Raw genomic sequence first — 26,831 nt, forward strand, 5'->3', positions numbered from 1 at the left:
CTATACTTCATGTTAAACTACAGTCCAAGCAGTTGATGTCTTTAGAATGAAGCCCGGGATTCTGTGCACTCAACCTGAGCCTTGCCTCAATTCAACAGTAAAGACTGAGTATCTTAACAGAAGATAATCAGTTTCTCTTCAGATTTTTAAAATAAAAACCATACAAGTTATATTATAATAAAATTCTGTATTTAAAAATGCATATATGGTTACTATTAAGTATGTTTTCTTGTGATGATTTGTGTTTAGCACAGTTGTGACAAAGCCTGAAATGTCAGGAATAAGCAAAACATTTAGCAGTAGGCATTAGTAGGATTATTCAGGGGACTCCACTGTCCAGTGGTATATACATCTGCATGAAAACACCATTGGCCAGGCTTTTGAAAGAAGCAGTCGTGGAAAGGTCTTCTTAGCAGAATGTTAAACTTGGGTAAGGGTTATTAGAAACCAGCTCATACAATTAAAGGTAATGAACTTCGAATATACAAGCAGTGTGGATGAATCTCAGAAATGGGTACTAGATACAATGACAGACAGTAGACTAACCAGTGCTTGTGTAGGACTGGGGATGGAGAGAAGGAACATGAGAGAAAGGCTCTAGAGGGGTCAAGAGACTGGACTCTGATGAATGTGTTCACTCTTTTGTTCATGTTGATGGCTTAATGGGGGTGATACAAATATTTTTTTAAATGACTAATTGTAAAAAAATTTTAAAAAGACAGGTTGTAATAAAAGTAAGTGCAGTTTATCCAAGTACAGTGGCCTGTGCCTGTGACTCAATACTCAGGAGACTGACCTAGGTAGACCTTGAGGCCAGCCTGGACTACATACATAATGAAACCTTCAAGAGAGTTAGGAGGAGAGGGACCACAGTTTAGTTCATGGCAGTTATGCCTCAATAAAGCTGGTTTTTGTGTTTTGTTTTGTTTTAAATAAAAGGCAAAAATGCCGAGTGCAGTGGTGTACACCTTTAATCCCAACAGAGACAGGGAGATCTTTGAGTTTTAGGCCAGCCAAAGGTACATAGTGAGACCCTGTCTTAAGAATAAATAAATTACATTAAATGCAAAAAGGAAAGAAGCAATACATTGAACTGGTTATATGGCTCAGCGAGTATGATCTTACTGCTCTTGCAGAGGATCTGGGTTTGGCTCCTAGCACCCACATGGCGCCTCACAACTGACTGTAACTCCAGTTCCATAGAAGCCAATGCCCCTTCTGACCTCTGTGGGCACCAAGCATATGCATGGTGAGCATACACATACACATAAAATTAAGTATTTAAAAAGAAAGGACACTGTGTGTGTGTGTGTGTGTGTGTGTGTGTGTGTGTGTGTGTGTGTGTGTGTGTGTACGTATAGTATGTATGTGTATTTTTTTTTTCTTTTTTAAGTGAACTGTACTGTTAGCTGTTACCTGGGCCATCTGGAAGGAGCCCAGTCCTCAGTGATTGCTTGGTACTGTAGACCATTGGCAGGGTGTGTGCTTATAGCAAGCATCGGGCCCTAGGTTCAGTCTCATGCTCCAAAAACTAAGGGAAAAGCAGTATTTGCATTCTCTGTAAGATGTGTGCAGAGCAGGTAAGGAGATGTGTAGTAGGCCAGAGATGAACTGGTACAGGAGTCACCTCTGCGAAGCTCGGCCACCTCCCTCCCAGCTGTTGAGGGTTATTTGTCCCTCTAGAAAATTAGGACCAAGGTTATTTTTCTGAATAAAGTAACCACTGGATTTTTAAGGCCTAGAAATTTAAAACTCAAGCAATTTTGTACTGATTTGTAAAACATTGTTTTGAGCTTTTTACGTTTTTTCATTCTTTCTTGGAGTTTTTACATTTTGAACTGTTTTATCTTTGGCAGTTACAGAAGGTGGCCAGTATTGGTATATTGGTCCTTGGGTCTGATTTATGTTTTTGTTTAAGAACAGATTTTTAGCTGTGTGTTTCCAGCACTCAGGAGGCAGAGGCTTGGTGGATCTGTGAGTTCCGAGGCTAGCTTCTGGTCCCTGTGTCCAGGAAGAATCATTAATTTTGCACAGAACTGAGTATGACTTTGGAACTTTTTTGCATTTTTCTGTTTAAGTAAGGGCACCTCCAAGGTTGTGACTTAATGCTGTTAGTCACAGGCAGTAGTAGCTAGAGGTCTTTTTTAAATGAAACAGTGATTAAAAATTCTCTTCCCAGGATGTCTACCTTTTAAAAATTGGAGTCTTTTGACCAAATGAAAAAGTGTGTAGCTGTCATTTTTTTCCTATGTCAATATGACTTGAGTAGGTGTGTTGGCGTGATGTTTTGAAACCACATAGTTAGAGCTATCAATAAAGGCATTTTAAGGTACTGTCAGCTTCTGTCCTTTTAGAAGGAGTTCAAGTTTATGCCTTAATTTGTTGTCTAAAACTTTTTTAAGAAAGCATATAATCATGACAGATGTATAGCATTTTTTTAAAAATCACAATATTCAGTACTTTAGAAAATCTTAGTTTGATATAGACAGGCAGTCTTAGTAAATTTCGGTAGGTTATAGGTTTAACCTGTGTAATTATTTTTGCATATAATGTTCGTTAATCAATATTGCTATCTTTTTCTAGTGGTTTAACTTGAATTCTCTGCTGACGGGTCCAGAACTAATATCAGATACATACCTCGCACTCTTCTTAGCTCAATTACAGCAAGAAGGTAAATAAATGCCAGAAATTTTATCTTTGAAAGTTGCTTAAACAAAAACTGAGTCATTATTTGTGCGTGTAATAGTATATGATCCCTGGCTGTGGCGGTGAATCACCCTCAGGACGTAGGTGTTCAGCTAAGGGCTGTAGTTTGGGTGACACACTTCCATGTGAGTGCTCTCTACATTGGGACCTCCCCTGAGTCAGAGGCTTCCTAAGTGATACCTTTTCCCTTGTACATCCTCCACATCACACGGCTGACAGGCGCATGCTCCACCCATTGCTGCTGACTCATTTTCAGCCACTGTTCCTTGAATGGACTCCGGTGCCTGTGAATTACCTGCCTCTGGATTCACCATGCCCTATCTGTGCCTACTGTGAGGTGCCTCCTTTTCACTGGAGGCTTCAAATGACTGGTTATATGTCTCTCTTTCATCAGCTTTTAGGCATTTCTACTCCAGTAACTACCCCTCTTTCAAAGACCATTTTCTTCATTCTTGTCTTGACATCACCAATAACTGATTCCCTTCAGATCCCAGTCGTAAGCATCCGTATTCTTTGACCATCACCTTCTACCCCAACATGCCTTCTCCTTTGCCATTCTAACCAGGCTTTCAAGTTACCATGAGACCCAGAAACTCCTCTTATATTCTGCAGTTTTTACTCTGATTATTTTACTTTTTAATTTTAAAATTTTATTTTATGTGGGAAGGTGTTTTGCCTGCATCTTTTTTTCCTCTCAGATTTTAGTTCCCTTGTTTATTTGTAGTTCATTTTTTTGAACCCTGAGCGGAAATTTTAGAAGCTGGACTTTGGGATATATTGGGATTCCTGGACCTGGATAGTTGTGAGCCACCATGTGAGTGCTGGGACCAGAACCTGGATCTCTTGCGAGAACGGCCAGTGATGTTAACCTCTGAGCCATCTCTCCAGCACCTGATATTATCATTCTGTTGCATCCCTCAACTTCTTTTTCTCCCCTATCATTCTTAAATAACGAGAATCTTTCATTTGCCATTTGTGCTTACAGATTTCAAAGGACTCTTTGGTAGTTATTTCACAGTGTATCTCTCCCTTCCTAACAACTCGGTATGCCTTATACCTTGCTCTTGTATTCTTCTGAGAGCATAGATACAGTCCTCTTCACCTTGCTTCTGTTTCTTTTTGTGTTCTGAGCTTATTAAATGGACAGACCCTACATCTAAGGCCAGCCCCTCCATGTATCCTGTATCCCTGTTCCTCCCACTAGTCAACAGTCTATTTTTGCCTTTTCTGAGTTGAACATTCCTCCCGCTATCTAAAAGTCTGTCCATGAGTAAAAAGCTTTTTGCCTCCATTGATTAAACTAAGGAGCTTCTCTTAACTCTGTGAGACTCTAGCTACTTGCCCATTTGTAATTTTCTCATTAGACTTAACCTCTGATGCATTATCTCCTATTGGACTCATTGCAGTTGCGTTGCCGTACACCAGTGCGTCTCACTGTCACTGGTGACTCCTGCCTCCTTTTATCTTTACCTTAGACGTTCCTTCTGAACACCAATCCTGGTGCTGGCTTCTTCATTAGGCAGTCAGAAGATTTCAAATCAAACATGTCCAAGAAGACTTTTTAAATTTTTAAAAATAGTTTATGCATATGAATGTATATCTATGCACCACATGTGTGCCTGGTGTCCATGGAGGCCAGAGAAGGGCATCTGATTCTCTGGAACTGGAATTACAGATGGTTGTGAGCTGGTGTGCAAGGGCTAGGAATCAAATATGAATCCCCTGGAAGAGCAGCAAGTGCTCTTAACCACTGAACCGTCTCTCCAGCCCCAAAGGACTTGGCTTCTCCGCTTGTGGTTTGGTTGGTTGGTTTTGCTTGCCTGCCTATATGTGCTTTCTTTCAGGCTTCCATTTCAGAAAGAATCATTCTTGTACCCTGGTTTCTTTATGTTATGTTGATAAAGCAGCCAGAGCGCTTTTATAAAAACATAATATATCACACACTTACTTTACCTGTTAGTGGTTTGCTAACACTGAAAATTAGTTCCAAAGTCTGAAATGGTTGTCTGTATAAGGCAGAATCTCTCAGGGCCTGCTCAGTAGATAGCATAGTGAGTTGACATACTTCTTCTAGGGTTTAGAAATACTTTTATTAGCAGAAAACACGTTAAGACACCTGAACTCTGAATAAGCTTGACCTTACCAAAAAAAAATGTGTTAAACATATTCCCTCTCAACCTTTGTTTCGTTGAAGTTTAAAAAGATCAATGGTAGAAAACATTAAATAAATTGGACTTAATTGTAGCTGAGAAAACCTGGCTTATTAGGTGTGTTTATTACAAATTGCATTGTATCAGTTTTCTTTTTTTTTTTTTTCAAAGTACAAGGCATGTTGGCACACTGACTAGATTTGGGGTACTGTCTTCTCAGTTCCTGTTTTTAGTTAGCAGGCTTTGTGGATGGGGCAGGGAGCAAGGTGAGGAGATGCCATTTCCAACATGTATTCCAACAACTTTATCCATTCTACCAGTCACTGGAAATATTCCCCAAATGTGTCTTCACACTAGCCGTTTGGGGAAGGTTCCTTTATCTCTGTTTGAGAATTAAAGATACCTACACAGATGGGTAAAATAATTGACAGACCCTGTGGCAATGGAAACTGGCAGAGCTAGAATTAAACACAAGCAATTGAGTCCATGTCATTTTCTGTACTCTTCGTTTTTCTGCCTGCCTGCTCCCTTTCAGTGAGCAGTCATGTAGTCAGGCTCTGCTTTCTAGGGCCCTTGTAGACAGGACTGCTTTTGATCTTGTAGCCATCAAGTCTACCTGATGAGAACTGTGAGGCTCAGATCTGTGTGGTTTGTTAGGGACTACCCTCCTGATCCAAGTGAGAGCCATCACATAGTCAGGTCTTTTTGAACTCTCCCGCATATTTTTTCCTGCTGTACTCTGGTACCTTTCTGTCAGCTATCATTTCAAATTAAGTTTGAACCTCCTACTAGTTGTTTTAGTTTATTTTTGCCTCTTTTTAGGTTATTCTATATTTGTTGTTAAGGGTGATTTGCCGGACTGTGAAGCTGACCAACTTTTGCAGATGATCAAGGTCCAGCAGATGCATCGACCAAAACTTATTGGAGAAGAATTGGCACAACTGAAAGAACAGAGGTAGAAATTTAGCATTATTGTGGAACATACAATATAGCATGCTCTTAAGATAATTGCATGTCCATGGTTACATTTTTCATGTCTATGTGAGTATATGCCACGTGTGTGGGTTCCCACTGACGCCAGTATTGGGGTTGGATCCCATGGAGCTAGAGTTACAGGTGATTGTGAGCTGCAGGATGTGAATGCTGGGAACTGAACTTGGCCCTTTGGAGAGCAGGAAGTGATAGTAACCACTGAGCCACCTCTCCAGACACTGCTTATATTTAACATCTGATTATTTGCCACCAGTAACTTCTTTATTGTTTTGGATCTTATTTTTATTTTGTGTTTATTTTTGTGGTGGTAGAGATCGACCTCTTGTTCATACTAGCCAAATAGTCTATTATTCAATTAGGCCCAATCCCCTATTTTCATTTCATCTATTTATTAAAAAATTTTGACCATTTTATGTAACTATATGGACAAATTTTGATGGGGTACAGGGAATTCAAGACTTTGTGCTTATGTAATTTTAAGTTTTTATTTGACAATTGTATACATATGTATATAATTATTTTTATTATGTTTATTCCTCATTACCCTCTCTTAACCCCTTTCTATTCCCTCTGAATCCCTTATCTTCCCAACAGGTCTCCTCCTCCTCTCTCTCTCTCTCTCTCTCTCTCTCTCTCTTTCTCTCTCCTCACTGAGTTTAATTAGGATTGTTTGCATGGACAACCTACCTACTAGTGGCTGTACCACTAAAGGAAAATTACTCCCTCTCCTTTAGCAGTGATAACAGCCAAGTAGCTCTTCAGCTAGGGATGGGGGCCTCATGAGTGCTCTCCTGCCTGTCCATGCAGCAATGTTGATCTCTTGATCTTGTGAAGTTTTTATGCTGGTAACCATAGCTGCTATGAGTTCAGGATAGCAGCCATGTCATAGTCAGAAGACCGCATTTCACAGTGTCCCTCCTGAATCTCCTGTGAAGGAGAATGCTTATAGATTCAAGATACCTTTATTCAGATAAATACCAGCCAAACGCAAGCCAGAGCCTGCCCAGGGGCAGCAAGGCAGGGAGGCCAGAGAGAAGGGGCAGCCGAAGGGGAAGAGAGCGTTCCATGTGCTCTCGGTCACTTAAGAAGCCCTCTCACATCACCCTGACCTCACCTTGACCACGCCGGTTAAGGCGTGGTCAGGCACACCTGTAGCCAGCCCTTAGGAGGTGTGGCTACAGTGTCGCCCTATAATTCCCCTTTTAGTCTAAAAGAGGTTTAAAACTTAATAGTGTAAAATATCCAAAATTAACAATCATAAAGGTGAAACACAAGAATCTGCTATTGTACATCTTAACCATGTCTATTCCAGCTAAACCCTAAAGTCATCTGAAAGGGGTGTCCAACCTGAACACCTCCTTCCAATCCCAATCCTAAACAATAGGAAGGTCATTCCTAACTAGGCTTACACTACCCTAATAGGCAATAATGGGGAATGGGGGCGTAGCATCCTCCAAGTTACTTCCTGCTGAAATGGGACAATGGTAGCCTTGCAGGGTCCTGTGGGAAGAAAATGTTAGTATAGTGAAAGTCTCTAACAGGTTATATCCAGTCCATGTTAGATGGGATTTGTTTGATTGAAGATCTAGGTTGAAATCCTCAACTTGATTGAAGTCAGTTCTTGAAGCTCAACTCAGTTGTTTACTAGACCTTCTCTTCTAGAGTGTTTTTTGATCTAAAATCTTTAGCTTGTAAGTGCCTTATGTTTTACCTAAAGTTGAAAACAGTGGGACTGGAGAGATGGCTCAGTGGTTAAGAGGGCCTAGGTTTGATTCTCAGCAACTACCTGGTAACTCACAATATTCTATAACTCCAATCTCAGGGGATCCAGCACCCTCTTCTGGCCCCTCAGGCACTGCACATACACTGTGAAGACATACATACGAAGGAAATATCCATACACATAGAATTTTTTAATGAAAAAATAAAATAAACTTGGAGGCCAGTCTGTAATTTTTATGAATGCATTTGTTTAGTGTTCTCAAAGCAGATCTGGAGCGAGTCCTAGAGGCAGCTGATGGGGCGGGAATGTTGGATGAAGATGAGGATGATTTACAGAGGGCTCTAGCAATAAGTCGTCAGGAAATTGACATGGAGGATGAAGAAGCTGATCTCCGCAGGGCCATTCAGCTTAGTATGCAAGGTATGAACATTTTGGTGTGCATTTTAGTCATTTTTTGGAGAACTGGTTCACGTTGTTCTTAGCTTTTCTGAAAATTATTGTGCTTTTGGAAGTTCTTTGGTAGTTACCGCAAAAGCAATAGCTCTAGAATTTCAGTATTTCTTTTAGATTTCCTTGATCTTGAATCACCTTTATACCCTGTATTATACTAGGGCTGTATTTGTTGTGTTTAACGCAGATAGAGTTTTACTTCTGGTTATGTTATTTGGTTACAATACTGAAACAGTACAAGTGATTGAATAAATTTTCTAGTGGCTAGATGACCCTTACCCAAGCCAGATGTTTTAACAAATGCACCCAGTGGGCGGACTCCCAGTACTTCCTGGCTGTACAGCTTATGATTTAGACACCTTTGTCACTGATGTGAGTCCATCAGCGGAGGATCCGTGACAGTAAACCTCCTTGGCAATGTAGGCAGAGAAAAGTGTTGAGACACTCAAAGCAGATTTCTGAAAGCACAAAGTGCTTTATTTTAGTGATTTTCTTTTAATCTAATTTATATGAAACTGCTTCTACTTTTAATGAGATTGCCAATCATCTGAATTTCTTAAATGTCTTAGTGCATTGAGCATCCGTTAACATAGCCATTACTTTATCCTAGCCTCCTCACCTCCAGGCCTACCTCTGCAAACTCCATGTAGTGTGAAGTCCCATGTTTTATTATCAGGGGCCTGCTACATTATTGCAGCAATGCCCAGAAAACCATCTTACCACTGTCAAAATTTACATTTGGTCTATTTAGTAAGAACTTAGAAACCTAAATGTTGACCAGAGTAAGGGCATGTTATGGTTGTCATCATAGGTCGCTTTGAAAGGTGTAGATGCAGTTTGGGGAAGTTAAAGAGCCTACATGACTTCTCATACCAGATGAATTGTGGGCTTGTATTCTCATATCTGCATCACAGATAGCGCATCAGCCTGAGACATTTTCAGAGATTTTTCCTGAGACATTTACAGAATAGTAGTGGATGTTCTTAAGAAGAAAACTTTCTAGAAGCTTGCTCCACGAAGAACAAGCATACTGATGCTTGAACAGGTATTTATAATGATTGGCTTTTTTTAGGTAGTTCCAGAAGTATGTCTCAAGATAGTCCCCAGACATCCAGTACCAGTCTTACTTCAGAAGAGCTGCGGAAGAGGAGAGAAGCCTACTTTGAAAAGTAAAGTAGTTGGTACAGATTAAAGTTACATATTTCATACTTGCTGATTTTGTCTGTTTGTAAATTACTGCTTATTGCCTGAACTTATGAACATAACAAATCTTTTTTAAGCTTTTTGTTTGTTTGTTTGTTTGTTTTCCCCAGACAGGGTTTCTCTGTGGCTTTGGAGTCTATCCTGGAACTCCCTTTGTAGACCAGGCTGGCCTTGAACTCACAGAGATCCTCCTGCCTCTGCCTCCCAAGTGCTGGGATTAAAGGTGTGTGCCACTCCAGGCCCAGCATTTTATTTATTTGTTTGTTTGTTTGTTTGTTTATTTTTACAGGGAATAAAGTGTAAAATACTTACCAGTTTTAGAGAAAAACCTTTGCCCGATCTTGGATAAATTTACATGGTTTAGGATAAAGGAAACCTTGTGGAATTTTGCTTATCAGTAGGAAAATGGACTTAGGACAGGAAGAACTACCTACCTATTGATCCATTGGCTCTGCTAACCCTCCCATCAGTTAACAGGAAAAAGCATTTGAGGAAGGTGGGGCTATTCCCAAGTACAAGCAGTAGGTGCTCTGTCGTCCTGCTGGTTGTCACTGTAGCAGGCCCAAGGCCCATCAGCATCAGGGACATAGAAACCATAAATCTGAACCATAAGCTCCCAAAACCCAGTTTATAAGTATTTACACTTTTTGTTTGTTTGTTTGTTTGTTTGGTTTTTCAAGACAGGGTTTCTCTGTGTAGCTTTGTAGACTATGTGGCATCAAATTCACAGAGATCCACCTGTCTCTGCCTCCCAAGTGCTGGGATTAAAGGTGTGCACCACCACTGCCTGGCTGTATTTACAGTTTTATAGTGTCTTCCTTTCTGTTTTTTTTTTTATATATATATTTTTATCTTTATTTTTTGGAGCTCCAGCTGGCCTTAAACTCCTGGCTATCTTTCTGCCTCAGCTTCCCTTGGGCTAGGATTACAGATATATGTCATCATACTCAACTTTTGATTATTTTAAAACCAAACTGCTCCTTAAAAGTGACCAATAATATGATCAATAATTATGATCAATAATAGATAATTGAACCCTCTGACTCAGGTCAGAAAGATAAGGCTAGAGATGGACTCTACAGCTATATATCCCGTCTCATCAATCAGTGATCCATTTATTTTCACATTTTAAAATCTCTGAATGTCTAGGATGCAGCTCAGTGGACAGTGCTCACCCAGCATGTGTGAGGCTAGGGCTTCAACCTCTGCACAGCAGCAGTGGCCACACAGCAGGACCTCTGAACATGAGCAGCCACATCTTAGAGTTGTAGTTGGCGATTAGTGGTATAGAGTTTGGACCATTTTGCATCTGCTGGTATTGTGAAGATAATGTTTACCTTTTTCTGTTTTCTGTTTTTTAAAGTCACAACTCAGAAGTATATGAAGGAAAGTTCTGATCAGCTGACATCCTCTTAATGTGAGATATTTCTAGTCTTTATTCAGTGACTGATTAGTAGATTTAATTATATTTACATCCTAAAATAGTGCTTATTAGTGTTTTTCATATCCTTTTGAATTTTAAAATTAACTGTTTTTAAATTAGATAAACCTTAGGTTTATACATAACACACCCATAGTTATTGCCCAGATTTAATAAATACCAGCACATAAGGCAGGTTTTATGCTTCTGACTCCCATTTCTTTCCATTCTCCCATGGGTGTGGACTTGTAATTCACAATCATCATGTCATTACTATTTAGTATGTGCCCACAGAATATTTGGAGTTTTTTGTTTGTTTGTTTTCTGTAGGGTTGTTTCGTTTTTGTTTCTGTGTTGTTTTTGACCAGGCTCCCTTAAAGTATGTTCCCACTATCCCTTTCTTCAAAAAGTGATGCTAATGACTGCATACATTCCCATATATATATATATATATTTGTATTCTTTCTGTGTGAGAAAGTGTGTATGTGAGAATGAGGAATGAATGTGTGTGTCTGTGTGTGTGTATGGGGTGGAGAGTGAATTACACTGTATGGGCACACAGCACAGGCTACTTGGCAGGAGTCGGTACCTCTTCTTCTACATGTAGGACTGTGAATTGAACTCAGGTCGTCAGGCTTAGCAGAATCATCATACGCTGTACCTTGTCACCCACTCCCTTTTTTAAAAAAAAAGATTTATTTATTATGTATACAGTGTTCTGCCTACATGTATGCCTGCAGGTCAGAGAGGGCACAGATCTCATTACAGATGGTTGTGAGCTACCATGTGGTTGCTGGGAATTGAACTCAGGACTTCTGGAAGAGCAGTCAGTGCTCTTAACCTCTGAGCCATCTCTCCAGCCTCCGAAATAAAAATTTGTAGGTTTGTACTTCAGTAGTAGTGGTTGATTGTATACTGAAAATTGTTTCTGGGTTTTTACCCTCTACTGAGAACTTGAAGACAGCTAGGGAATGTTTGTTCTATTTAGTCACGTAGAGCTGAGATGAATTGAAAGTTAACTTTGTGGTGTTTACTTTAGCATTGACTAGCATTTATAAGTGCTACCGAGTTTAAGCACAGGGTGCCAAGGGCTGAGGATGGCTCATTGGTTAAAAGTGTGTGCTGCACTCGCCTTTTACTCAAATCCCCAATTACTTATCTAGAATCCCTCTCTCTCTAGTTTCTGTCAAGGGCTGTTGGCTGTAAAGATTGTCTGACTGACCTGGTGCTAACTTGTTACTCACAGTTCATCACTATGTTACCCCCCATTGAGTGTTAAAAGCCTCAGACTTAATGTAGCTAGCAAATAAAACACATAGGATTTCTTTTCTTGTGTAAAAAAATATACTAAAAATACTACTAGTACTAAAAACTAGCCTAATATAAATTCATAGCTTATGAGTGTCACTAAGTAATAGCTCCTTGACATGACATTTTTTTCTAGCAGTGATCTATAAATCTGTTTATCAATCATAAAACCCCAAGCCAGAGTCCATACCAGCACTGGTAATGCCTGCTGTTGGGAGTGTAGAATTAAGTGATGGGTCTGAAGACTATTTGCCAGCGGTTACATGTCCCACAGATATTTGTTACCACCGTTAATGTCTTCTCAAGGTACAGCTTTGAATGCTGTCATCTGCCTGTTACAAGAAACATAGTGTTTCCCAGCCAGACGGATGCAAACATTCATAGTCAAGGGGCGTTGTGGTATTTTCATTACCTAATACTTATGCCATCACTTTAATGGCTTGGCTTTGTTTATCAGACAGTTTTAGAAACAGAAGCAGGTAAGGGTGTTTAAGAAAAACACTAATAGTGAAATAGAGGCTTATAGTGTTGGTGAAGTTCTGGGCCAGGCCTCTGTAAGTATAGAGCAGTATGTGAGAAGGGCTGCGACCACTGCTGATTAGGGTGATGGGGAAAAGATCTGAACTTGCAGAGGACCCAAGTTCAGGTCCCAGAACTGCCACATGGCTCACACTTGAGCTTCAGAAGACACAACACTCTCTTCTCACTCTGAGGGCACCCACCATACATGTACATAATAAGAAATATTTTTATGTCTTAAGTATAAATAAATCAGAAAAATCTTCCATTTTATTTTATATGTATGGATATTTTACCTGCATGTATGTATGTGTACCACATGCATGTGAGCTGCCTTGTAGGTGGTGGGAATTGAACCCAGGTCATCTGAAAATGGTTCAGCCAGTGCTGAACCATCTCCAGCCTCTAACTAAATCTGTTTGTTTTGTTTTTGTTTTTATTTTCATTTTTTTTCTTTTTCTTTCTTTCCTTTTTTTTTTTTTTTTTCAAGACAGTGTTTCTCTTTGTAAGCCTGGCTCTCCTTGAATTCATTATGTAAACCAGGCTGACCCCAAACTCACAGAGATTGCCCTGCCTCTGCTGAGATTAAATACATACACCACCACATGTAACGCCCTAACTAAATCTTCAAAAAACAAATAAACATGCAAACAAAAAACCAGATATAACTGTGGTCCTAGAATCAGGGAGCCATATCATGGTTGTCAAGACTTTCTGGTCCCACTGAAACAGCCATGAGGTAAGATTTAGGACTGAATCTCCTTGGCTTTGCTTCCCAGGAAAACAGCTTCGCCTGCTTCATTGACTCATTTCTGCCCTTTGTAGCTCATAGGAGTATTTGCTCTGTAACCAGAGACCTCTTGCTCTGTAGCCTCTGCAGGCCTGAAGGCATGATGGGAAGGGCACTGAGGAGCTTGTTCCATAGCAGTCTTCAGTGCTCCCTTCACAGTTGTTGTTTCAATGTTGGCAGCTGATTTTCTTCTCGTTTTTGCATAATTTAAAGTTATGATGAATATGTACAATGCTTATGTCAGTTAAATGAAAACTTAAAAGTAGGTTAAAGGTCATCCATCTATCAGCCATAGATTCTTAAGTGGAGGAAGAAGAGGGCATGCAGGAGCCTCCATGGTGTGCCAGGGTCCCCAGAGACTAGGCCCTGCTCCAGACTGCCCATGTGTGAAGGCACACAACAGCAGAAGGAAGCAGGGAGAAGAGGGACTTCCTACTCTCTGAGTTCTTTGTTGCTCACATTTAAAACTCAAAGCAGAGAAGGACAAGTTGGGTGTGGTGTTTGCATGGGGCACTGGGAGGTAGAGGCCAGCAGATCTAGAGTTCAAGGTCATCCTAGGTCAGCAACCTGACTAGAGGCCTTTTGTTCAAAATTGAGAAGAGTGCTGGAAAACAATATGCTGTTTATGACTGAATTCTGGCCCTCTTAAAATCATACACAACTTTTTAAATATGTGACTTCTTAATCTCAGTCATTTATAGATTTTTTTTTTTAGCTTTCTGTGTATGTTTATTACTTAAAAGTAGAACTAGTGGGCAGAGCTCCTTATAGCTCTCAGTACAATTTATCCAGATTGTTGTCATACCAGAAGCATCTTCTTTCTCATTGCAGCTTAGTATTTCAGCGGACATTTTTTTCTAAACATAAGGATATACTCCTGCATGTTTCGTTTTGTTTTTGAGATAGGGATTGATAGGTTGCCCAGGGATTGAGAGGTGGCGTTTTTCCTTGGCCTCCTGAGGAGCTTGTACTACAGAAACAAGCCACCACAGACAGCTTCACTACTTTTTTGAGAGAATACCTCAGTCAGTGTTCTATTGCCGTGAATTGACAACGTGACCACAGCAGCTCTTAGAAAAGAAGCCATTTAACTGGGGCATGCTTACCGTTTCAGTGTGTAGTCTGTTATTACCATGGCGGGAAGCATGGCAGCGTGGAGGCACACGTGGTGCTGGAGAAGTAGCTGAGAGTTCTACATAGGCAGAAAGGGAGAGCCTGGCCTGGCATAGGCATTTGAAACCTCAGAGCCCACCCCGCCCCCAGTGGCACACTTCCTCTGGTAAGGCCACACCTATATGAGCCTGTAGGGGGCAGGCATTCATATCCAAACCACCCCACATTTTACTCCCCCCCCCCCAGGCTTGTAGTTATGTTACAGTGCATACATAAGTTAGAGCAACTTCAAATATGTGTTCTGAGGTTCATGCAGTCATTTAACTGTAAGCCCTTGTAAAACCAAAATCAAAACGCAGATCACACACTTCCAACATACAGAGGCACTGTGGTGGCATACAGTTGTTTCCATTTCTTCATCAAGTATGTGATGAAGCTGCTGTATGACAGACACAGTCTCAGTTTCTGGGGACACAGGTAAGCAGCATAAGGTTTGTGCTCTGCTTAGCTTCCAGGTCAAACAGAAGCATCAAGGTGGCAGTGTGTTTGTGCTGGTGATTCAAGTGAAACAGTGAGAGGATCACCAGAGGGGTCTCCAGGGAGAAACTTACTAAATTCAGGGAGCCAGCCAGGGAGAAGCACAGTCAATTGAGATGCTTTGTCTTATCAAAGGTATTTTTCAGTGGCTCCTAGGATTAAAGGTGCATAAACCAACATTCACTGGCATATGAATAACTACTAGTAACCCGTATACAGGAAATGAAAATACCCACTTCTTGTTTGATAGCTCAAATATGTAGGTTTCTTAGAATAAAAGTTTTGACCCTTTTATACTTGTAATTATCAAACTGTTTCTCACCTTCTAAGGTGTTCAGGCCAGGGTTCATTTTGGTTCATGGAAACTCTTATGTCCTCCATGAATAAGAAATAAATTATCATGGACTATTTATCTCTTAGGTGTTGTTTTAACATATATTCTCTTTTGAATGTTCCAGGCAGCAGCAGCAGGAGTTAGACCCACCTAGACAGCTTCCATATGCTTGTGAAAGACCGACCCCAAGTTCAGGGGGACTGGGAAACAGCCAAGGTATGGCTCTCTGGCCATTCACCATGATTTTTACTCCAATACTTTACTGATACCCAAGGTTCATGTCGTTTTGCTTTATATTTTCTTCCTTTTTTAGTTGTATTAAAACTCCTATATGGATTTGTTATCTTCTAAGTTCCTTTGAAGTAAGAAGCAGACAGATTAGAACTCTTCCTGAACTTTTAGGTTTTTTTTTGTTTTTTGTTTTGTTTTTTGTTTTTTTTTTGAGATAGCGTTTCTTTGTGGCTTTGGAGGCTGCCCTGGAACTAGCTCTTATAGACCAGGCTGGTCTCGAACTCACAGAGATCCTCCTGCTTCTACCTCCCGAGTGTTGGGATTAAAGGCGTGCACCACTATTTGACTCCTGAGTGCTGACATTATAGTTATGCTCTGCCACACCTTGATTCCGCATATAGATTCAAGAGCAGAACAATACCTGAAAGCTAGAAATCTACAAACTGGAGAAGCTGAATGAACTTCAAATTAGTATAAACCCAAAGAAATGCATACCAAGACTCATAGACTTCTGAAAACTGAAGACACTGTCCCACATCAGCAAGAAATAACCTTCCCAACAGCGATTTGAAATGGAGAAGTTTCTTGTGAGTGAAGGAGTGGATAATGCATTTTAAAGTGCTGAAAGAAAATTTTAAACCCAGGATTACTTATGCAGTAATTAACATCCTCTTTAGAATTGAGGAACAAAAAGTCTCTAGCAGTCCTATCCTTTAAAAGCTAGAGAAAGGGAACTGGATGTGTTGGTGCACACCATTAGTCCCAACACTTGGGAGGCAGAGGCAAGCAGATATGTAAGTTCAAGCCCAGCCTGGTCTACAAAGTGAGTTCCAGGGCAGCCAAAGCTACACAGAGGAACCCTGTCTCAAAAACAAAATAAAACAAAACTAAACTAAAGAACAGGGTGGCTATATGGGCCTGGGCAGGAGATCAGCCATCATCAGAGCCAGGACTAGCCATCAGTTATAGAGCCCCACAACTGGACAATGCAGAAAGTGAGAGACCTTGAGATACCCTAAATGGATGTCTCCATCAAACTCTGCCCCTTAGGGCTCAGGGAAGTTTGAGGAGGTGTGGCAGAAAGATGGTACCACCCAGTGGGGATGGAAGATACCAGGAAAACAGTGCCTTCCAGATACACTGGAACACATACAAACTCCGAGAGATGGTGGCAACATGCACAGGGTCTGCCTGAGGGGTCTCAGCCCTGAGATGGGGAAGTAGATATGATCATCCCTAACTCAGAAGCTCTCTCCAACTGACAACCACTTGCAGAAAGAAAATCAGTTTTCTCCATTGGAGTCTCATTAGGTATATGAATCACATTCGAGGGCAGCCCCATGCCCAGTAGATGACCAACTCAAAACAAATTCAGTGTTCTTTGTGAAGAATTTTTGTCTCTTAATGCTTTGGCTTCTTTTTCCTTTAAACCTTACTGGTCTTTTACTTATCTATTACAGTTTCTGATTTTGTGTTTTTATGGGTTTTCTATGTGCATGTGTGTCTCTGCATGAATATGTATGTCTAATGTGCTTTTTTTTTCTCTTTTTTCCCCTGTGTTTCCTTTGTTCTGTGGGTTTTTGTTTTTGTTTTTTAAATTTTCCTGTTTTTTTTTTTCCCCTAAGGCGAGAGAAAGAAAGCATGATGTTGGATGGGTGGGAAGGTGGGGAGGATATCTGAGGAGGCGAGGGAGGGGAAACCCTGATCAGAATATATTGTTTGAAAAAAAGTATTTTCAATTAAGAAAAATAAGAAAAATTCTCAAAACTGAAAATTAATGAGGTGATATTGAGGCAAGAATAGGAAGAGTGAAAGATGTTAAATATAGTTCCTTCCTTTTGAATTTTCTGAATTATATTTGATGGTTGAAACAAAATTTGTATTACTGATCTGTTTTGATTGTATGTTTGGCAGTTATGAATGAGGGAGGCTAAGGGACAGGAAGTGAGGTGAGCTTTCTCTATTGCGTTTTAACTTCAGAAAGTAATTCAGTTGTTCCTTAAAAAACCTGAACATACACCAGGACACCTTTAATCTTGGCACTCCAGAGGCAGAAGCAGGTGAGTTTCTATGAGTTCAAGGCTAGCCTAGTCTACATAGTGAGTTCCAGGTCAGCCAGAGCTACATTGTGAGACCCTGTCTTCAAGAAAACAAGCATTATTTATTACTGTTAATAAACCCAGTAAATGTCAAATGCATTATGATAAATGAAAAGGTCTATATTCAAAAGGCTGTGTATACCATATGAGACCATGACTTGCCAGACGGGAAGCACCATAAACAGACACCTGGCTGGGCTTTGGGTTGGCCACAAAGGAACCGGACAAAAAGGAGCAATAGGTATATGTCTTAAATGATGTTTTGTTCTCTATCCATTTGTGGATTTTAAACTGTCACACAAATGGCATGTGAATCACAAAGTCAAAAAAAGGAAACTAGGGCCAGCAAGATGGCTCAGCAGAGAAAGGTGCTTGCTGCCAAACCTGACACCCTGGGTCCAGTCATCAGAAACCACCTGCTGGAAGGAGGACACTAGCTCTGTCCTCTGGCCTCTGCACACAGCATGGCACAGTGTGCCTGCAGATTCACACAGTTAAGTCTTTTTTCCAAAAAGACTTTTTTGGACAGTTTTCTTATAGCTTGGGCTGGCTCCAAATGCTGTATTGTCAAGGACAACCTTAACTTCTGAGTCTCCCATCTCTGTCTCTTGAGTGTTAGGATTACAGGAGACTCCATGCCCGATTTTATGCCATGCTAGGGATTGAACCCAGGGCCTTGTGCGTGCCAGGCAAGCACTCTACTGACTTAGCGACACCCTAGTTCAAAAGTTTGCCTTTTGATGATTGAGAATCTTCCAGAAACGTCTCTGAGAACTCTGTTTTCTTTCCCAGCAGGTGATGCCTCGAGAGAAGAAGACATGCTTCGGGCAGCTGTAAACATGTCTTTAGAAACTGCTAAAGATAATTTGAAAGCAGAAAGAAAAAAATAATACCTTTAAAAATCATTTTGCTACTCATACTTTCTAACATTGTCTGTGTGATTACAGTGTAAGGTCCACTTTGGCAGTGTGTTCACTGGAAGAGATAAGATAAGACACTTGGGTGGTTTATAAGCAAATGTTCAGAAAGCCAGAAACGTGTCATAGGACTAACTCATGATCCTGATATTAGCCAAAGAGGCAGTCAGCAACTAAAGAAACTTAAGGTGGTTTTCTAAAGGTCCCTTTTTGTTTTTCATGTGTGCAATATCTAACTGAAATTAGGAGTTTTTCTTGGCTCTTTGTGGACCAACTAATTAGCTCTTGCCATTGAACTTGATCTTGTATTTTTGTTTTCATTTTTCTCTCCATTGGAGGTAGTTTGGTTCACTTGAGCTTGTTTCATATTAGACCAACCTTTTATGGAAATGTCTGTCTCCTTACAGAAAGCTAACCCTGCCTTCTCCGTGTGTGTGTGTGTGTGTGTGTGTGTGTGTGTGTGTGTGTGTGTGTGTGTGTGTAGGGTACATGGGTGCTTCCTTGGGGTATTTTCTCTTGGGGAACCAGCTCTAACATGGTAATCTGTTCTGAGGTTTGACTTTTTAAGCCCTCTCTAGTGGGATCATTATTTCTTAACTTTGGTGCATTCCTATACTCTACAGTCAGCGCTGCCTGAGTATCTGAGTCTAAATGAGCTGGTTTAGTGTGAGCATGAGCTTCTAGGCGCTTTGTGAAGGTTCTTGATGTTCCCTGGCTAACACCTCTAATCCTTTCATTCCATATTCCTTGAATACACACTTCCTTCTTCCTTAGCATGCATCCACCATGAGTGTACTTAAGGAGAAGCTTGGCCTTCAGTGTTGCTGCCGGCTTTGTTTTAGCTTTTTTTTTTGTGACAGGAGCTTTGTGTTCCATTTACAGTAAGTCCGGGAATATATGCCTGCTTCACTATTTTTTTTCTTTAAATAGAATATAGCCTGTTAGGATGGTAGTGTAGAATGTGAAAGTAATTTACTAATGAAAATACATAAATATACTGTGGGTTGACCCTTGCAATCATGTTTAAATTGCTTAAGAATTACAGAAGTCACAGTAGCTCCATCTGTCATAGAAGGCTCTTGTCTGTATATATGAAAGTCCTTAGTTTTGATAGACATTCTTTAATTGGAATGCACAGTCTCTCTGGGTCAATACTTTGGTATGATTTGGGTGAAAATTAACTGTGTCTCATGGGTGTCATAGATCCCGATATCTGCTCTCCCTCCCTCCCTCTCTGTCCCCTTTTGAATGTTGACTTGTACATAGGTAAATTCCAAGAAGAAATTTTAGCCAATAGCTTAGGAAGGTGAAGAATGGTATATTGCTCTACTGGTGTGTGTTCTGCACACGTTTTTATCAGGGAAAGTGTTTTGATGTAGGATTTATTGCTGTCTAACTGCAAAAAATGCAAATATTTTTATTTAAGATTATGGATAGGACAGATGGTTTTGCTTTGGTTGGCTACACTAGGAGTTGAACCCAGGGCCTCCCTCCTGTGTGCTAGGCAGGCATTCTACCTCTGAGCTATATCCCCAATAACAAAAGGGGGATTTTTTTTTCTTAGCCACTTTGTGCCAATTAAAGTTTTTTTTGGAGTTTGCTCTATGGAAAAATTAGTCTTATTTTAAAATCTATGAAGTTTTCTTGTAGCAATTGCAGAGATTCAGAAGAATTGTGCAACTTTAGGGTGCTGGAGTTAGGACCTTTACGATTCACAGTTAAGTGTTAGACTGAAGTACGTAACTACCCCAGTGTGCCAGTCACATTGGACGTTGGCCCTTTTCTTTTCTTGTTGAAAAATCACATTAAATGTCCCTACAGTTAGATTGATTAGCTACCTGATAGAAAAAGAGAAAGCCAATATGCATTTGTTTTAACTTAGAATTTATAAAACATTCATATAACACATCCTAGTTAAATCACTTATGAAATAAGGCATGTTGATCTTTTAATAGAGACATTTTAATGAGAAACTGAGCATACATTGAGTATCAGAGTATATTTTTTTAGTTTGTTATGAATTGTATTTGGCAAGGCAATTCCAAAAATCACTGTTGAACTGCCAGCTCTTTTGGATTGGCCCGGGGTTACCTGAACATTTAGATTTCATTATTAATGAGTAGCCAGTATAGAAAGACGCCAATGCTTATTATAACCACAATATAAAAAAGTGCAAAGGTTCTGTGAAGCTCTAGCTCATACCCCAAGAGCTGCCATTTACTGTACAACACTGCAGGACAGTCAGGGGCAAGGGAATCCACTGGCATGGTTGTGCTGTGGACTTGACTGACATTTCCATTCTGTTTTTTACCAACTGGGGAGCACCTTAATGTTTAATATTTAAACATCTAGTATCATTTTGTTTTTTTTTTCTAATGTGTAACTTGTACTACCAGATAAAATATGTACAGTTGTAATGCTAGTGTCATAAGCAAGTGTAAGAACACTTGGGAAGGCCAGGCAAGGTGCTGCACACCTTTAATCTCAGTACTTAATGGGCAGAGTCTGGCAGATCTCTCTGAGTTCGAGGCCAGTGTGGTCTATATAGTGAGTTCCAAACCTGCAAGAGCTGCACAGTGAGACCTTGTCTTAAAGAAAGAAAAAGAAACTTTAGAAAGACCATTGCCCTTTGGCCTAAACCCCAAATCTATAAAAACAAAACAAGTAAACAAAAAACAAGACAGCAATATGCAGATATTTCACTGCTATGAATTGTTTGATGCAGTAGTGTAGGTAAATTCTGCACTAAACTTTTAATACCTTGGCCACATCATTTACAATTCATAGGCGGTATTTAAGGTGGTGCTTCCCCCACACACACCCTGCAGACTTGATTTTTCTTGATGAAACCAAAGTTAATGAGAAAGAATGCTCAAATTGAGTAGTCTGCATTGTTTTATTTAATATCAAGTTGATTAAAATAAGTTGTATTCATGTCAGAGTGTAAACCATACATTTTGAGCACCTGCATATTTGATACTATTTTTTAAATCATGTCAGTGCCAAGAGTTACTCAATTCTTAGAACTGGCCCCTGTGACTGCACAAGTCCAAAGTGGGTAGTGCAGATCCAAACTGTGCTATCTGAAAGTCTTAAGTTTTAAATCCAGTTGTTAATACTGAGACCTTTGATTCCAGCCTTAAATTCGGCATCGATGATGTGCTCAACAGTAGAGCAGTTGCCTAGTGGCCCAGGCCTTGCATTCAGTCCTCACTACTGCAAAATTCACATGGAATCTACATTTCGAGGGGCCTTAAGGAGTACTTTCAAATGAAGTGTTTGCTGTACTTTAGTCCTGCCAAGTGTAGAACTATGATGTATGTAAACTTAAAAAAAAAATGGATTAACTAGTCAGTAGTAATATTTAAAACAAAAACTCTCTCTAGTCCTGATTTGTTTTTATTAAGCTAAAGAAACAAATTGGTTTTGTATTTTTTCCAAAGTGTTACACATAATAAAAAGTTTAAGACTGCAGTCATAGACGAGGTACCAGTGGGAAGTACTTCCCACTGCGTGGGAAATGCAGTTATTTAGAAATATTTGTGTCCTGCATAGTTGGAAGGTGGTATGTTTTCTGGAATTTTTTTTTAATGATTTTTTTTTTTTTTTAGAGAAAGTCAGACATTTGAAATGTGATTATCTAATTTCTACAACACTGGACTAAATAGGAATAACTTTTTTTAAAAATGACTCTTCTGTATAAATAAAATATTTGAAACTTAAGTGCAAAAGCCGTGAAATAAAAAAAGCATTGTCTTCTGGCCAATATGATGCACAGTGGCAGTGCAGTTCGCTCAGGACCCAACTCTGCAGCCCTTCCTCATGTGCCCGGTCTCCTAGAGTTTGGGCTGCCACTCCACAGGTCTTCCGTCTGTCTGTTCCTTCGAAAGCTTGGCTTCCAAAGCACTGTTGAACACTGAGGGTTCTGTTGGTGTGGATGTTAATGAGTTGTATTTTAAATATCAGAGATTATTAAATAAAGAGAATGATTGCTTTTCTATTAACCTTTCTGTGTTCATTGTGAATACATAGCCTTGTTATTCAGAGTCTGTTGGGAGGCACAGCTGCATCTCTGTCTTGTGGGAGCTTTTCCCAAATGCCGTTTCAGGTCACATACCCACTGGACCAAGGACCTTGTAGCTGGAACTTGGAGAAGCTGTCCTTGGAGCTGTGTGTTTTTACGCAGCAGCAGTAATGCATGAAACAGACCAGGGGAGCCCTCACAGATTCCTGTCAGAGAATGTATTACCACCCAGATACACAAGCCTTCCACGTCTTCATTGCTTGAGGCTGAACCCAATGACCTTTATACCTGTGCCCTCTCCTCAGATCTCTTCCAAGAATAGAATTCCACATTCTTCCTTCAAATCTGGTTTTAAATACTTGTTCAGTTGTTCTTAAGTAAGAGACAAAGCACATTTAGTAACTTGTTTTTTCAATATGAGACTTTTTTTTTTCCGGTGTTTTTAAGACAGGATTTCTCTGTGTAACTGTCCTGTCTGTCCTGAAACTTGCTTTGTAGACCAGGCTGGCCTCAAACTCACTGAGGTCTGCCTGCCTCTGCCTCCCAAGTGCTGGGATTAAAGGTGTATGCCACCACTGCCCAGCTGAGACATTTTCTATCTAGCCCTGACTGACTTGGAACATTTGGAATCTCCTGCCTTAGACTCCTGAGTGCTGAGTTTTCCAGTGTGTGCTACTATGCCTGGCTAGCATTGTTTTCTCTTGCCCATTCTCTACCCTGTGCCAGGGATATGAGCCACCCTTTGTCTCTCTGGTTGCCACAGAGAAAGTTCATTCATGTAGCATTCAGTGAACAATTTGTGTGCTTACTATTGGCCTTGCATTGTTCTAGGTTTTTAGAAACAGCCATGAGTAATACTACTCATTCAGAATATGAATGCTCTCATGGCCTGTGCTGTGAGAGGAATGTTTAGCATACCATGTGACTCAGGAGTGGCGAGCCAAATGTATATAATCTGTTGTCTTTCTTGCCACTGTGACGATGCCTGGCAAGAGACATCTTAGGAGTGATCAGTTTGGGCTCAGTCTCTGAGGGTACAGGACACCATGGCAGGGAAGGCATGGCAGCCTCCACATCTGCCATCTTGGCACATCAGGAGGCAACTTGAGGTTAGCCTGTAACCCTTCCAAGCCCTGCCCCTAGCACTGCAGCTAGGCCTCACCTCTGAAAGAGTTCCATCACCACCCTAAACAGTGCCACCGGCTAGAGACAAAAGTATTCAAACAATACTCCAGAGGACATCTCACTCAAGCCACACCAAATCATGCAATGTAAACATTGATGACTTCTCAGTAATTATGGTAACACTATTTGGAGCCCAGAAGGAAGGGGAATGGGGACATAAATACAGAAATATCAATCTATTTTTTTTCATAAAGGAAGTGGGTAGTTTATAGTATTAACCAGAAGATAGTGGGAGTGATAGCTCATGTCTGTAATCCTTACACTTGGGTGACAGAGACAGGTGGATCCCTAGTGAGTTTGAGGCCAGCATAGTCTATGTGGTAAGTTCCAGTCAACCAGGCTACATAGTGAGATAGGGGGTGCGGATGGTGTAGCTCCTAGCATTTTTTTTCTCACTTAGGAATTTACTACTTGGAACCACTGAAGCATGGGGCCTCTCTCTGATGTGATGTGTTTAATTGTGTGGTGTTGGTCTTGCAACTTCCTGAATGATGATCAGGAACACTCAGGCTAACTAAGGGGGTGTTTGGCAGGAAAAGGAAGAGTCGTCTGTGGTGATTAATCTGAGATGTCAACTTCACTTTCTGGGAAGAGGGAATTTCAATGGAAGAATTGCCTCAATCAGATTGGCCTGTAGACACGTCTGTGGTACTTTTTAAAACAAATTATTACTAATTGATATAGGAGGATCAGCTGTGGTGGGTGGTGGTGGAGGTTGCTGCAACTTTGGGCAATGAAACAGGAACCGCACAACTCAGCAAACCCACATGGAGTTTATTGGGAATGGGAGCGGTTTAGAATGAGGCTCAGCAGTTGGGGTGGTTGAAACTGGAGTCCTGGAGCTGCTGGCCTAGCTGTACATGGCCTCAGCGATGCGTGCCCTAGCTGGCCCAGTTTCTGTGTACAGAGTCCTTATTCAGCCACTTAAGGCACCCACGAGGAAGCCATGCAACACAGAGCACTTTGAGTTGTCTATCTGCCCAAAGGCCGGTAGTGTACCCTGCCAGTTATCAGGAGGCGGGGTCAGCATAATGCCAGGATATCCCTAGGCAGGTGGGCCTGTACTGTGTAAGAAAGATCATGAGCCTGGGAGTGAGCTAGTGAGCAGTCTTCCTCCATGACGCCTGCTTCAGTTCATGCCTTCAGGTTTCCTGCCTGAGTTACCGCCCAGACTTTCCTCAGTAACCTGGGAGTTGTAAGGTGAAATAAACTCTTTCTTCCTCCAACTTGTGTTTGGCCATGGTGTTTTTCACAGCAACAGAAAACCAAACTAGAACAGCATTTTAAAGTCAAATGTTATCGAATGTATGTTTTTAAGCTTGCTAGAAAAAAATTTCAAGCATATGTAAGTAAAAACAAGATTAGTACAACGAACAGTTGTGTACTCATAACCCAATTTCAATAATGACTGGTTTCTGACATTATGTTACTGTTTTATTTTTGAGACAGGGTCTCACCAGGTTACTCTGGCTTTGAGCTTGCTATGTAGACCAGGCTGGCCCGGGACTCTTAGAAATCCACTTGCCTCCTGAATGCTTGGATTAAAGGCATAAACCACCATGCCTGGCCTCTGACAGTTATCTTTTTGGAATTCTTCATGAATTTGCATGTCATCCTTGCCCAGAGGCCATGCTAATCCTCTCTGTATATTTCCAATTTTAGTATATGTGCTGCCAAAGCGAGCACTTTTTTTTTTTTTTTTTTTTGGTTTTTCAAGACAGGGTTTCTCTGTGTAGCCCTGACTGTACTAGAAGTCACTCTGTAGACCAAGCTAGCCTGCCTCTGCCTCCTGAGTGCTGGGATTTAAAGGCGTGTGCCACCACTGCCAGGTTCTGACAATTCTTTTAATGTGTATGCATGTTTGTGTGTGTGTGTGGGGGTGGGGGTGGTGTTGCATGTATGTGTGTGGAAACCAAAAGACAGCTTCGCGTGTCATCCTCAAGAAAGCCATACCTTTCTTTGAGACAGGGTCTCTCACTGATCTAGAATTCACCAGTTAGGCTAGCCTGGCTGGCCAATAAACCCAAGTAAACTTCTGTCTCTGTCCAGCCTTGTGGCACATACATGTGCTACCATGCCTTATATTTTTTATGTGGGATCTGGTGATTGAACTCAGGTTCTCATGTTGGTGAAAGAAGCACTTAGCTTAACTGAGCCATCTCCAACCTGATTTCTGGCAATTCTTGTTTCATGTTCTCACCATCTTTTTGAAATACATCCAAGATAGCATGTCACGTACTATTAAGTGTAAGTAAAGTGTACAATCACAAGGGCAGGCCACAGGTGATGGGCAACCCCCATGTAGTAAAAACATGTTTTTCCCACAGAGGAACAGAAACAAATAACAATATACAGTTGGAATGAATAATCTGAAGTAAACTCACTCGTATCTGATGCATTTTGGAGGAACACAAAAGCACATTCCAAGAACAATCCCGTTTTTGAAGAAACAGGGGTCACAAGATTATTGTTGTGTTCTTGGAGTTTTCTCACCAACACTCAGAATTCTCATACAATTCCATTCTTGGACCATGTTCTAACAGACAATGCTCTGGTCTGCTTCTTCTCTAGAGGATTTAAACCTACAGAAAATATGAGACTAATTACAGTTGCTAAACATTTCAGTCATTTGTGAACACAAGTCCTGAGTTCATGACACTCATCATCCTACACAGAATATAAGCCAGAGTCCTCTTAATGGCCTACCAGTCCCTGTGACTTGCATTCTTCATACCTTCTAGGTCCTCAATTACAAATATTCCCCAATCTATTCTGCTCAAGACATTATGACTTCTTATAAATTCTCAAAATTACCAGGGTACTCTGTCTAAAGCACTTTGTATTCAGTTGTATCTTCCTGTCTAGATTGCTTTCCCATATATATATATATATATATCACTAATTCAAGTCTCTACTCAAGATTACCTTACCATTGAGGCCTTAACCATTGTCCGAATTACCAATGCTCTATCTACCATGTCATGCCAATATTGTCCTTACCCTGTTTCACTTTTCTTCCTGTCAGTCATCACTGCCTCTCTTAACACTACATTTTGTCTAGATGTGCCTTCTCATGGGAACACAATCGTTATAAGCTCAGAAACCACTTCTCTTCTTCTGCTACATCCC

At 40.6% G+C, this 26,831-nt stretch overlaps 1 protein-coding gene and 1 non-coding gene across 11 annotated transcripts in view; one reads left to right on the forward strand and one right to left on the reverse strand.

The window, feature by feature from the left end:
- The window catches only part of Atxn3 (ataxin 3), a 35,250-nt gene extending 12,753 nt beyond the window's left edge, over window positions 1–22,497 (forward strand). For 3 of the 10 annotated variants that reach the window (XM_027419142.2, XM_027419144.2, XM_035445369.1), the window contains 6 exons: window positions 2,584–2,671; window positions 5,679–5,811; window positions 7,826–7,992; window positions 9,095–9,191; window positions 15,371–15,462; window positions 18,369–22,497. In XM_027419142.2, coding sequence (XP_027274943.1) covers window positions 2,584–2,671; window positions 5,679–5,811; window positions 7,826–7,992; window positions 9,095–9,191; window positions 15,371–15,462; window positions 18,369–18,466 — 675 coding nt within the window. In that variant the 3' untranslated portion in view covers window positions 18,467–22,497. Of the gene's footprint in view, window positions 1–2,583; window positions 2,672–5,678; window positions 5,812–7,825; window positions 7,993–9,094; window positions 9,204–10,588; window positions 10,643–15,370; window positions 15,469–17,457; window positions 17,496–18,368 lie in introns of those variants that run through there. The other 7 variants (XM_027419143.2, XM_027419145.2, XM_027419147.2 and 4 more) reach the window with 7 other exon arrangements.
- Window positions 22,498–25,281: 2,784 nt separating this feature from the next.
- Window positions 25,282–25,388, reverse strand: LOC113836191. The gene has a single exon (XR_003486181.1). It is a non-coding gene; the product is annotated as a U6 spliceosomal RNA (small nuclear RNA).
- Window positions 25,389–26,831: the final 1,443 nt, after the last annotated feature.

The sequence above is a fragment of the Cricetulus griseus genome, chromosome 5 (assembly GCF_003668045.3).
Source record: "Cricetulus griseus strain 17A/GY chromosome 5, alternate assembly CriGri-PICRH-1.0, whole genome shotgun sequence".
Taxonomy (NCBI): Eukaryota; Metazoa; Chordata; class Mammalia; order Rodentia; family Cricetidae; genus Cricetulus; species Cricetulus griseus.